The sequence below is a fragment of the Leptidea sinapis genome, chromosome 9 (genome assembly GCF_905404315.1).
Source record: "Leptidea sinapis chromosome 9, ilLepSina1.1, whole genome shotgun sequence".
Lineage (NCBI taxonomy): Eukaryota > Metazoa > Arthropoda > Insecta > Lepidoptera > Pieridae > Leptidea > Leptidea sinapis.
This window is the reverse complement of record NC_066273.1, coordinates 4,427,002-4,441,019: the sequence shown is the minus strand read 5'-3', so window position 1 is coordinate 4,441,019 and position 14,018 is coordinate 4,427,002. Positions and strand designations below refer to the sequence as shown.

The 14,018-nt window shown below is 35.5% G+C and overlaps 1 protein-coding gene across 15 annotated transcripts in view; it reads left to right on the top strand.

Moving 5' to 3' along the window:
• Window positions 1-5,893: 5,893 nt before the first annotated feature.
• The window catches only part of LOC126965958 (protein 5NUC-like), a 203,257-nt gene continuing 195,132 nt past the window's right edge, over window positions 5,894-14,018 (top strand). For all 15 annotated transcript variants that reach the window (XR_007729638.1, XR_007729636.1, XR_007729637.1 and 12 more), the window contains exon 1: window positions 5,894-6,034. Coding sequence is in view for 12 of the 15 variants with exons in the window: in XM_050809784.1 (XP_050665741.1) it covers window positions 6,032-6,034 (3 nt within the window). In the remaining 3 variants the exon portion in view is untranslated. The remainder of the gene's footprint in view (window positions 6,035-14,018) is intronic.

The following is a 14,018-nucleotide window of genomic DNA, read 5'->3' as shown; positions in this document are numbered from 1 at the left end:
AATGACTGCACGCAAAATGGACCCAACTAAGTAGTCTAATAGCGGAAACAGCCTTTTACCATTCTATACCATCCTCCATTGCTTACGATAGTGTTCCCTTCCCTGCCAAAAATACATTCGAGCATCTCTATAAGAATACAAGCCAAGCAATATGCATTAAAGCACTTCAAATTACGCGAGAATAAAAATAATAAAAATTCAATCCAGTAGCGTAAAGTTCAAATAATTTGTCTGGTATTTCCTTTCAACATTCTAAGGGTGCACGCGCACTAGCGACTAGCCGTCTAGGCCGTTTGCTTGAGCGGTTAGCCGCCTGACGTGAATAAAATATGACTGATGATGATGTCAAGCATTCGGACTACCGGTAAGTATGTCATCGCGTCAGTATTAATAGCTTCCAAACTCACGAACGCGAAAGTTCAAATTCATAGGCGACAAGCCAAACTAAACCAACCTTGACCTGTCTAGTGCAAACACACAAGGAGGTCTACTCGCAAAATCGATCGAAAATGAATATATCGCACCTATCCTACCCTAACATATGTTCGTATTCCATAACGTTTATCGTAACAACATCGTAACCATAGACTAATATTTTGATTTTTTTTAGCCGCTACCGCGTTTTGGTGCTAGTGGGCATGAAGCCTTAAGTACGTTGTTTATTTGTCAGCTAATAAATTCAGAGCAAGATGTGAAATCACAAAAAATCGTTATCTCTGGTTGTTCAACATAGGGATGCATGTTTCGTATCTTTGTCGCCGATTTGAACCGAACGTTCTGTTTGAAAGAAGCTATTAATAGCAAACGCTGTTAATGGTGATAAAGAGGGTTCTGAACTCAATTCAATATAATATATATTTAATTGTTTTAAGGTATCAAAACTAAACTATGTTTATACTTATTAATTTACATTTTTATGACTTACTCGTGTAAGGCATTTAGTAATTGACGTTTGAGTATTTCGTTGCTTCACTCTGGATATATTGTAATTGAAATGATTTGTAAATACTATTCTGTTTTGAAAAGAGCAACCTTAGAGCTTCTTGCTCGTTCTTCTTTAAGAAAATCTGCCTTCCGAACGAGATGTATAAAAAAATTACATATTTCAAGTGTAATGCAATTTACCAACGAAATAAAATATTTTTGATTTGATTTGATTTGATTTACAAGATAAATCTGCAATTGTCACCTTTCGTGCAGAATATATTGTACAATCTGAAAAAAAAATTTACTAAAAATATAAAATGTTTTTATTCAATTTTTTCGCATTACCCAAAAATTTTAAATTACCTTCAGGCAACGCTCCCTTTTTCTAGTATTTCGTCACATTTTCGAACTGTCATTGCTTCGTTCCAGATAACGCTAGAAAGACTCTACAAAGTTAACATCTAGATAAAAAGTGATGGCTCGGCCGTTTTGTGTTCGGAAAGCTATCAGGGACCTGATGCAGCAATTTAAGTTCATAAAGGAATAGTTTGTACGACAATCATGAAATTTCTAAGACATTGTTTTTTAAATGACGTCGTATAGTTTACGTGGATTCAAGGCTTTTAGGTAGAGTTATTTGTTATTTATTGTTTTAGGTGTGATACTGTCAGTTTTTTCCTGTAAGAATTAATTAATAGAATAGTAATTTCTTTTTAATAGTAGCTTTTTTAAAGAGCTTATGAATGTTTTAATATTTGTTTCGACTTTTAAGTATTCTGTTAGCTTATTGTAAATTTCATTGACATTGCTTAAGGACCTCAATTGTGTAATGTGAATTAAGATTTAGTGTTTTTGAAGTTTTACTTCTTTTGGCGCCGTCAAGCCAACTCGACACCCTGACGTGGTCAAATAGACCATTTTGTAAATTTATTGATGTAGGCGTTACTTTGCGGAAATCCATAATTATACATATTACAATGTTTACATTGTTGAATGACCAAACAAATTTAGTCCCATCATCTTTGTTACGTATCTCTTCCGGGGGAAATACGTCACAACAGTCGACCAATCACAGCGCGTCATTTCATGGGACGAGGGTATAAAAGAGCGGATTTCGGCTCACTTAATTCAGTCTCGTGCTTATTTTGGCCAGACAACACGTCCTGAGGATGCCTCGTGTAGAGGCGAAACACGTGTCGAATTGTTTAAAGACAAATATTGGCGGAATTAACACTAAAGAAAACTCAAATCATTTGTATCGTACTTCAGCTACCAAGCTGTAACTCATATGTCTACTAAACCACAACCAATGAACGAGAATTAAGTAATTTTAATATATTATGTAAAAATCTCTTTAATTGTATAAAAAAATAAAATGATATTTATATACAAGTTATTTAACTTAATTATCCCGTATAATAATATTTTAATTGGTTGTATTTGATACCTTGTTAATTACAATATTAGTTTTTAGCAAACGTGACATAGCTCGAGGAATATTTCTTTTAATGATTTATGATTTTTTACGCCAAAGAATATAAATAATGAATTGCGTAAGTAAGTACAGATCCTTTTTTTATTTAATTTAAATACAAATAAATATATTTCGCTTCTGTAGTACGTAACGGGATTTTTTCACATACTTCAAGACGTCCGATTAAATTTGTAATTAATCACGTATCAACAACCATTGTGTGTCTTCCACCTCATTTATCACGGGGAGTGTTCCGAAGAGCTGTTTCACCTGATTCCTGCCGCCAAATTCCACCATCGCACGACACGCCACAAATTAGTATATCATCCGCACCATCTGGATGTGTGGCGGTCCTCCACAGTGCGGTTTTCAAGAAGCTTTCTTCCTCGTACTACAAAGCTGTGGAATGAACTCACTCTTGCTCACCTGCATTAAAAAAAAAATATGCTATTTGATGAAACACGCCTCGAAACCGTAATAGATCTTAGTACCTGATCATCACTAAGCCGATTAGAAGTAAATTGAAAAGAAACCTAAAAGTTTCTGACTATAATTACTTCTTTACTCGTATCATTAAAGATTTAATGCACAAAAATGGATATTTACTCTTTTACTGCAACGAAACCAATCACAACATCACAGATATTGACGTCTTGCCTAATTAATTGGCAATTATGCCAGTGGATGGACCTTCCAGCCAGTTTCGCTACTAATTAACCTTTTAGTAAACCTTTCCTTTAGTTCATGACAAAATGCCCGTAAGCTTTTACTAATTCTGGACTCTATAAACATTACTTTTTAACGGTAATGCTTTTAGAAAAGGTATTTATCTATCGTAACCTTGTTATGGATGGAATGAAAATATACAATTAATGCATGCAATTTATTGACCAAAAGTGGATTTAAGTAAAATTTAAACTAACAGTTACTAAAAGGAAAAATTATTTCGAGTTGCAAGAATTGATTCGTGACCACAAGCAGCAATTCACGAGCAATTTCTTCATCATCATCATCAGCCAGAAGACGTCCACTGCTGGACAAAGGCCTCCACCAAGGATATCCACGACTATTGGCCCTGCGCTGCCCTCGTCCAACGTATTCCAGCGATCTTGACCAGACGTCGGTCCATCCTACCAACACTGCGTCTTCCGGTACGTGGCCATTTTAGATATATGGGATATACCTATACGACGACCTGTATAGCCGAGTGGTTAGCGATCCCACCTACTAAGCTAGAGGTCCCGGGTTCGAATCCCGGTAGGTGCAAGCATTTATATGATGAATATGGATGTTTGTTTCCGAGTCATGGATGTTTAAATGTATTAATGTGTGTTTATATGTATGTTTAAGTAAGTATATTGTATTAAATATATCATTGTCTTGTAAACCATAACACAGGCTATATATGCTTAACTTGGGGCAAGATAATTTGTGTGAAAGTGTGTCAATAGTACTTTCTTTAATCCTTGTGTATTAAGAAATGTCTAGTGAACTTTTTCTTCACTAGTCATTTATTTCCGTATGATATTTTACTTTAAGTGAATTACTTAACAAAATTGCTATAAATGTAAGTTACAGGCCAAACCCAATTTTTGGACAAACTAGTTTTGCCTAGGCTATATAAAACAGAAGTTCCCTCAATACTTCTTTTAATGCCGAAAGTACCTGTCCACATTATTCTATGGCAAGCAAAAATAGGATATTACAAAATTATTATTTTTGAAAGAGGAGGACAGACGTGCATACATAGTGGTCACCTGATGGTAAGTGATCACCTCAATCCATACTCTGCTATAACACCAGAACAATCGTAAAGTAGATAGTATCTAAATAAAATACTGTTTTTATGAGTTTGTCAATAATATTTCATAACATCAAGAATTATTTCGTAAAATATGCTCCCTGTTGTTATAATGAAATTGTTTCACAGCAGAACTATCAAATCGTGCGTCAATAAATTACCTCATAGAAAATATGTCCATACAAAACAATTGTTGGAAATAAAAAATATTATGAGTCCCAAATCGCACTGGCAAACCTCCAAACTACAGTCCATGAAGTAATGCCCATTAAAATCCTTTCATTAGTTAAGGAGTTCACTTGAAACAAACAGTAGGACATTGGATTTATATATATTAAGATATGCATTTGAAAAACGACAACATATTTCCACGTGGCGGGCGAAGATCAAACCCGAAAGCGCCGCGGCCGTTGTGAGACTCCAAAGGGCTACCTATAGCGTCACCTACTCAGTTATGAATGTAAATTAATTCAAATTCAAATATTTTTATTCAACATATGATTTAAAATCACTTATTGAACGTCAAAATCTACCACCCATTCAAAAGAGACTGCCTCAGACCTGAGAAGAATTGGCGCAAGAAACTCAGCGGGCTTTTTTTTTAAATATAAAGTATGGATTACAATGTAATATCGTACAATAAACATTTATAATTAAAGAGCCTGAGGGTGTTCGCTTTATACCCAGTCCATGGTGTCATTAAGAAAATCGTTTATGCTATAATAACCTTTCCCACACAAACGTTTTTTAACAATTGTTTTAAATTTCGTAACACATTTGTTTTGTATATTTTCTGGGATCATATTGTAGAAGCATATACATCGCCCAACAAGACTTACTAACTCGACCCAACCGAGTAGTAGGCATAACAAGTTTATGTTTGTTCCTCGTGTTAACATTATGAATGTCACAGTTTCTAGAAAATTCCTCAATGTGCTTATGAACATACAAAACATTATCGAAAATGTACTGAGAAGCAACAGTCAAAATGTTTATTTCTTTAAATTTTTCTCTTAATGATTCTTTTGGACCTAGGTTATAAATCGCGCGAATAGCCCTCTTCTGCAGCACAAAGATAGTATTAATATCGGCCGCACTGCCCCATAACAATATACCATAGGACATAATACTATGAAAATAACTAAAGTATACTAATCTCGCCGTATCTATGTCAGTTAACCGTCTAATTTTCTTAACCGCATATGCTGCAGACCTAAGCCTATTACTAATGTGCTAAAAACTTAACAAACATTAAAAAAAACAATGTCAACTGACGGCCCATATAGCCCAGTGCATATAGCAGTGACCCTGCCTACTGGGCATTTATATGAAAATAGTTTGTTTTCGAGTCATGGATGTTTATATGTATTTATGTGTGGTAATTATAGTGTATTTAATTTATCGTTGTCCTGTACCCATAGTATATACTGTGCCTAGTTTGGGGCTAGATAATTTGTGTATTAGTGTCAATATTATTATTATAACTATTTATGAAATCAGTTAAAAATTTAAACTCTATAATAAGTAGAGAACGCCTTCTTTAATTTATTTGCATAATGTTGTCTTATTACTAATGCCTACGTTTAAAATTTCTCCCAGCGTGGACCACGTTTCCATAGCTACAACCCCGCCATAATTCATATTCTCGCAGCATGCCGTTATCAAACTTTATCAGAGATGCGCACGCGCATACATTGAACCAACCAACACGAATACCTGATTCCTGAAACAGGCAGTAGCGTGCCGGCTTACGCGCACGTCGGACGTGTGTTCTGTTTCTTCAGATTTTACCTCGTGTTCGAACCACGTGAACAGTGATTATAATAAAGATGGTGAGTTATCCCTTAAAATATATCACAGTATAGTTCGTTTAAAAAAGTGTTTATGCAAATTGATTTAATTGTGGTGTAAATTACAGTGCAGTAAGTAAGCATATCGAATTGCCATCGCTTCAGTTGGCGAAGTATTTTTACTGACAAAAAATATAATCACGTAGAATATATTTGGTTATTGGCAAGGTCCTCTTTACCTGACACCTTCGAGGCGTTAAGGTAAAAATCGTCTTCAGCAATATTAAACTACAATTCATGGAAATTACCATTCGTTTAGCATTGTTGCGATAAGACAATTAATAATTGATTGCCTTTTAAATTGTTTGGTAGTTAGTATTTATAATTAAGAACCTTGCTTTTGTTTTACAAGTTGAAATAGAAATTACGTTTTTAACATTAAAACTTTAACTTTTATATAATGACTAGCTGACCCGACGACGTTGTTCTGTAGATATTTAAAAAAATACTGTTTTATAGAAATTTGCCAATAATATTTCAAAACATCAAGAATTATTTCGTAACATAATTATTATGCTCCTTGTTGTTATAATGAAATTCTTTCACAGCAGAACTGTCAAACCGTGCGTCAATAAATTCTCTCACAGAAAATATGTCTATACAACACAAATAATGGAAATAAAAATAATTATGGGTCCCAAATCGAAATAAAAACTATCCTATCTGTCAAGTTGGACTAAACTGCACTCCATGAAGTAATCCCCATTTGAATAAGTTCATAAGTTAAGGAGTCCATCGCGGACAAACAACGTGTCACGTAAATTATATATAATATTAAGATTTGAGATTGGTAATAGTCTTACATTTATTTTTTTTAAATCACGATATATTTTTTTTTATAAATCCACTATTTTATGTGCGTCGGTAGCACATTAGGCAGAAACCTTTGACTCTTAACCACAGTGCCCCGGTTCGATACCCGCGGCGCGGACCTACTAATTTGTTTTCGGTTTTCGAATTCACATGTACTTTTTTTATGACAGTAAGGGGCGAGACAAGTACGACGTTCATATCATCAGCTTGTAATTAATACGCCCTGCCCATTACAATGCAGTGCCGCTGAGGATTGTTGGAAAACACGAAAGTTCTAAGCGGCACTACAATTGCGCTTGTCACCTTGAGACATAAGATGTTAAGTCTCATATGCCCAGTAATGTCACTAGCTACGGCACCCTTCAGACTGAAACACAATAATGTTAACACATTACTCCTTCACGGCACAAAATAGGTGCCCTTGTGGTATCCATAGTCTAGCCGGCATCCTGTTCAAAGGAGCCTCCCTCTGGTGTTAAAAGAGAGTATGGGCTACGGTGATCACATACCATCAGGTGACCCCTATGTATGCATGTTTGTCTCATCTCACCATATCATCCTTTAAAAAATAACAAATACCAGGTATTAAAATTAAAACAAATAAAATTTTAGCTCCTTGCATGTTGGTATGACTGATTTAGCTCCACCTCTTACGAGTTTTCAAATTTTTTTTGCCTACAGTACAGTTTGAGTACAGTTTATGATAGTAACTAGTACTACTAAGAGGAAAATTTTATAACTTCTGGTAGAGTACAGTATCCCTTCGAATAGCTTAACTCTAATATTGAGCAAATTATGGATAACTTTGATTTTTGAAGAATGGTTTAATTTACCACCTGAAATATTATTATTACAATAACAATTTCACTACTTGTGCAACTATTTCTGCCACAGAATAGTATTTGGTACGATTTGATGGGCATAAATGCGGGTAGGGCTGTTAACCGCACTCTAAAATAGAGTACGACAAAATTATTATTTTACAAAAGCTGACTTTTTGGCGCAAAATAGACATTTACAGAAGATAAGAAGTCTTTCAATTTACACAATTAAAAAAAAAACTTGTTACTATAATATACAATGCCATAAATATATCAAGTTAATGTGACAAATTGTTGGAGGAAAAAAGCTCCTTCAAAATATAAGAAACTAGCCGTTCCGGACCGAATTTTAAAAGGAAATAACTTTGGAATGCCATAAACTATCTAGGATAAATTTCGCATCGATCAGTGGTAGTTTCATGTCGATATGATCAGTGATTTAGGAGTGGAAGAGCCACAAACAAAGACCATTTTCATTATCTTCTTTATATATATAATTCTTGTGTGCGTGTGTATGTCACTGAACTCCTCCTAGACGGCTGGACCGATTCTAATGAAACTTTCTGTGTGTCTTCAGGTGGATTTGAGAATGGTTAAGATTCACAATTGAACTACCTCCTAAACGGCTGAACCGATTTTGGTGATTTGTTTGTGTGTTCCAGTGAATTTGAGATTGGTTTAGATTCTCAATTCCGTCCATATAGTGTATTTTAGAGGACTCCTTCTAACAGCTGGACCGATTTTTCAAATTAAAGACGTGTGTCCGAAATTTCCGACAGAACAACGTCTATTAGGTCCACTAGTATATATATATATATAGAGAGATGGACTAGCCGTTCCCGCCCGCATCGCTGGGCGAATTTAAAAAGAAGAAATAAATTAAACTATAATAAAATAATTAGCCATAAATCTAGGATAAATTTTGCATCGAATGGAGGTAGTAGTGGTTTAGGCGTGAAAGAGCCTCAAACAAAGATAAAAAATTAAAATTCCAAATTTCTATATTTGATTGTAAAATATATATACAAAATTACTTATAATCTACTTATTAAAGCAATTTACAATAAAGCCTTATATATGTAGGTTTCAGAAAACATTTTTCTACAACCCTATCTACGTGTTGGGGGATAATACTTTATTATGCTTAAAAACTAATACATAAGGTTTTTGGGGGGAAAATCCAGGAAACTGGGAAAACCTGTCTATTTGCTATCAACCTCAAGCAAAGACCATTTTCATTACATATACATAGATTAATGAAACTCTTTTTGTTAATACTTTATACAGTACCTTCTATTAAAAATCTCTGAAACCAAACATACTCTGCATAATCGAGATCAAGTTGACAACCCTAGACGCCAGTGTAACTAAAGACACATAAGATACTTCAACGTATCCTCTTACAAGCACTATCACTGATATCGTATTACTACTGTTACTGGCAGATGAGAAATTTAAAATCAGATTGTCTACATTCTGCTCAACTCATAACTTTCCTATTTCTATAAAAATACAATATACTCAAACTACATATTTGTTATGTTTTAAAGTGATAACTCTGGGATTAATTACACAAATAAAATTTGATAACAAACTCTCGAGAGAGGTTGCGGGTTCGACTCCCGCATCGTTCATAAGATTTTGTTTTCACATTTTATTTTTACAACATACTCATCATCCGGCGTACCTTAGATCATTCGTACGTCTAGATAGACTGTGACAGCTGTCAAAACGTCGAAAAAAATTAAGTTTGACAGTCAACCGCCATTTTGAGCAATGCACGCACACTAACACAAAGTAAATAATACACGAAAGGTGTGATTTATTTTTTTAATTATTTATATATCGCGTGCGCCGGTCCTCAGCATGTCGGTGACACGTAACTAAGATTTTCCTCTACCAAATAGTGCCCAACGCGGCAAATAAGTTTTCACTTCAAAAATACGTTTAATATCAATTGGTAATTCGTTAAAAATACTGTAATATTGACCCACAAAGATCGTGACCAGGTAAATCTTGGTATAATATAATTATACTAAGAAGTATTTTCTTGTTTTAATAAAACACGTGTATTTTATCTAGAGTCGACAATTTCACGCGATATGTTGTATTTTACATCAAACAATAGAGTGATATTTGATAAAGTCTTACAATAAGCTCACACTGTAATTAATTGTCAAACAAAATGGATGTAGATCATGCGATAATAGTAATTAAACTGAATGTTTCAATACTTGTTTATCAAATATTATCATATATAGATTTCTTAGATTATTCCGAGACGAAACAGAACATCTTATATACATACTGGCTGCCCCGACAGACGTTGTTCTGTAGATAATAAAAAAAAATACTGTTTTATGGAATATTTCTAAACATTTACATTTTTTCACAATTATTTCGTAAGAAATGCTCCCTGTTGTTATAATGAAATTGTTTCACAGAGGAACTGTCAAACCGTGCGTCACTAAATTCTCTCATAGAAAATATGTCCATACAAAACAAATATTGGAAATAAAAACTATCCTATCTCTCGAGTTGGACTTAACTGCACTCCATGAAGTAATCCCCATTAAAATTCCGTTCACTAGTTTAGCAGTCCATCGCAGACAAACAACGTGTCACGTAATTTATATATATATTAAGATAATGAAAATGGTCTTTGTTTGAGGCTCAATCACGCCTAAACCACTGATCGTATCGACATGAAACTACCACCATTCAATGCATACTTTATCCTAGATGTTTTATGGCTACTTATTTTTTTATTGCATTTGTAAGAATATGATTAAAAATTAATTTTATTCCTTTTTAAATTTGCCCAGCGAAGCGGGCGGGAACGGCTAGTCTACCCATAAAAGAGAGATATTTTTTTAACAGAGATATATCTCATACAAACGCTGCTACGTGATAAAACCACATAACTGCTTTTTTTACATTGTTAACGTCATTGTACAACAATATTATGACTTACTAGTAACAACCCGCTCGTCTCTCGCGTGTCTCCTGCTCGTTTATGCAGGCCTGGTGTACAAACCTCATTTTCTGAGTAACTGTATGGGAAATATTTGGTCCTGAATAGCTTTTGATTCCAACCACCTAGAACCCCATACTCAATGATTTTAAGCTTTTCTCATCAGGACATTTCCAACTATATATTCGGGGTCATAAACGTTTCAATACCGTTTCCATGTTATATTTATATATATGCACATGTCCTTTTACTATCGTGGGCTTAACTTTACCCAACTATGATCGTATTTTCACACTACTAGTGGGAGGCTCCTTTGCACAGTCTGCCGGCTAGATTATGGGTACCACAACGGCCCCTATTTCTGCCGTGAAGCAGTAATGTGTAAAGATGTGTTTCGGTTTGAAGGGCGCCGTAGCTAGTGAAATTACTAGGCAAATGAGACTCAACATCTTATGTCTCAAGGAATCCTGATCGGCACTGCACTGTAATAAGTATGGCGTATCAATTACCATCAGCTGAACGTCCTGCTCGTCTCGTCCCTTATTATCATAAAAAAAGTTACTGGACGTTAGGTAATGTGGTTTCAAAAGCACCGTTGCGGTGTCTTGTAAAAGCTTGATACTGACACGCACGAAATTGGCAGTGGCAACCGGTCAAACCTGGTTGTCTCGCGTGGGCACGAAACAGTAATCTGTCAGTAATAAAAAAATTCAACATAAAGCGTCGATATCAAACTAATTTGTTTCTGTCACTTGGATACAACGATCACTCCGCCACCGCCCAAGCGCCTGGTTCATCGCCACAGCTCGTTCGCTATCACCCAGCCCTCGCCAATTTAATGGCCCCAGACTTAACGATGGATTGTTTCATGTGACTGTAATTACATCGCAACAGAGTATATCGGAGCAGATATAGAGCTGATAGTAATTATAATTAGAATTGCCAATTAAACTAGTATTTGTATGTTGTATGTATATGTATGTTGTAGGTATGCGGAGATGGCTTTGAATGAATGAAGAACGATTGACGAAGAAAGTGTATAAGGCCAGTGTGAATAAAAGTGTTGGAAGGAGTAGACCTAGGCCGACGTTTCGAGATCAAATCAGGGACGTCTTGAAAAAAGGCCAGGTCAAGTACTCTTGTTTAGAGTACTACCCTAAAGCCTTGCCTAGTATCGGAATACTGGGTCTCGAAATCTCGAGCGATTGCCAATTTCGTGGCCATCTGGAGGGCAAAGCCAAATTGGCTTCGAAGAAGCTGGGCGTCATCAATAGAGCTCGGCAATACTTCAAGCCGGCCCACATTCTAGCGCTCTACAAAGCGCACGTCCGGCCACACATGGAGTATTGATGTCATCTCTGGTCTGGCGCACCCCAGTATCAGCTCGATCCATTTGACCGCGTGCAACGCAGAGCAGCTTGAATTCTCGGGGACCCAGTGCTCTGCGAACGGCTGGATCACTTGGCGTTGCGTAGAGACGTCGCTTCATTGTGTGTCTTCTACCGCATTTATCACGGGGAGTGTTCCGAAGAGCTGTTAACCTGATTCCTGCCGCCGAATTCCACCTTCGCACGACTCGCCACAAGTTAAGATATCATCCCCACCATCTGGATTTGTGACGGTCCTTCACAGTGCGGTTTTCAGGGAGCTTTCTTCCGCGTACTACAACGCTGTGGAATGAGCTTCCTTGTGCGGTGTTTCCGGGACGATACGACTTGGGTACCTTTAAAAAAAAGCGCGTACACCTTCCTTAAAGGCCGGCAACGCTCTTGTGATTCCTCTGGTGTTGCAAGAGAATGTGGGCGGCGGTGATTACTTAATATCAGGTGACCCGTACGCTCGTTTGTCCTCCTATTCCATAAAAAAAAACTACCCTAAACCGAAGAGCATGTATGAAAGGAATAATGAAAGTGGACGAAGCGAAACAAGTATGTAAGGATCGTAGCAAGTGGAAAGAAGTGGTCTCTGCCTACCCCTACGGGAAAGAGGCGTGATTTTATGTATGTATGTTGTTGTTTTATTAATTACTTTATAAGTACTTGCTGCACCCACTATGCATTACAATGCCGTGAACAAAAAAATACATTTCTAAAAAGGCCAGGAACCGTCGCGGGTGTCCCCAGAACACTCTATCAATGCTTTCGGAACACATAGAAAAAAACATACAAATCACAAACTTTGATTTTATTTAAACATTAGGAACTTTATGACCCCTAAAATTTTATTCTTGGCAACACTTATAAAAATCTGATTTATAAGGATTACTCAATATTGGAAGGATATTTCTGAACCCAAAGGAGTCCTTTGGGTTCAGAAACGTGAATATATATCTCTACCCAGTGGTTTAACCATTGCCGCTATAAGAACAAATAATAAAAAAATATAACGAAAACAAAATTCACAAAATTTGTTCCGACTCACACTAAACCGTTTTTTTTTTAAAGTTGCAAGATGAAAAATAAAGACACGATACTTAAATATAAAAAATGTCATATTGGTCTTTTAAAAAAAACAGTTAACTTATATATTATAAAGTTTATATTTATATTTGACGACCTGTATAGCCGAGTGGTTAGCGATCCTACCTACTAAGCTAGAGGTCCCGGGTTCGAATCCCGGTAGGTGCAAGCATTTATATGATGAATATTGATGTTTGTTTCCGATTCATGGATGTTTAAATTTAATCATGTATGTTTATAGGACTTTGTGTATGTTTAAGTAAGTATATTGTATTAAATATATCATTATCTTGTACCTATAACACAGGCTATATATGCTTAACTTGGGGCAAGATAATTTGTGTAAAAAGTGTGTCAATATTATTATATTATATTATATTATATTATATTATTATTATGTATATTAATTATATAGAGTTTCTTGCGCCGCTTCTTTTCTCTCAGAGCAATATTTGTTTCCGAAGCGGTTGTAGTGCCTAGTATATTACAAATGACATCAAAAACTTTTCAAAAAAGAACCAATTTTAAGAAAATAAATGCCTTTTATAAATTATAAAATTAATTTAAGAATAAAAAAAAATATGTTTACGCGGACAAATAAGAAACCATGAGGTGTTCCAAATTACTTGAGTGATCCCAGATTATTCCCTTTGCCAACAATAGCCGTACGGCTATCAACTCTTTCAAAAACAACATAATAACCTCAATAAACAATACATTTTTATTAGTTACTTGGAAGTTACTAAAAGGGCAAAACGTGATTGTGCAGATAACAATAAATATACGAATTATCTGTCTGTATGTTTCTCATCCGACGATTATTTCATTTCATATTAGTTATTCGAAAATAACTTTGGTCACGACCTTGATATCGTCTTTAGCTTCACACCCATAAAGGA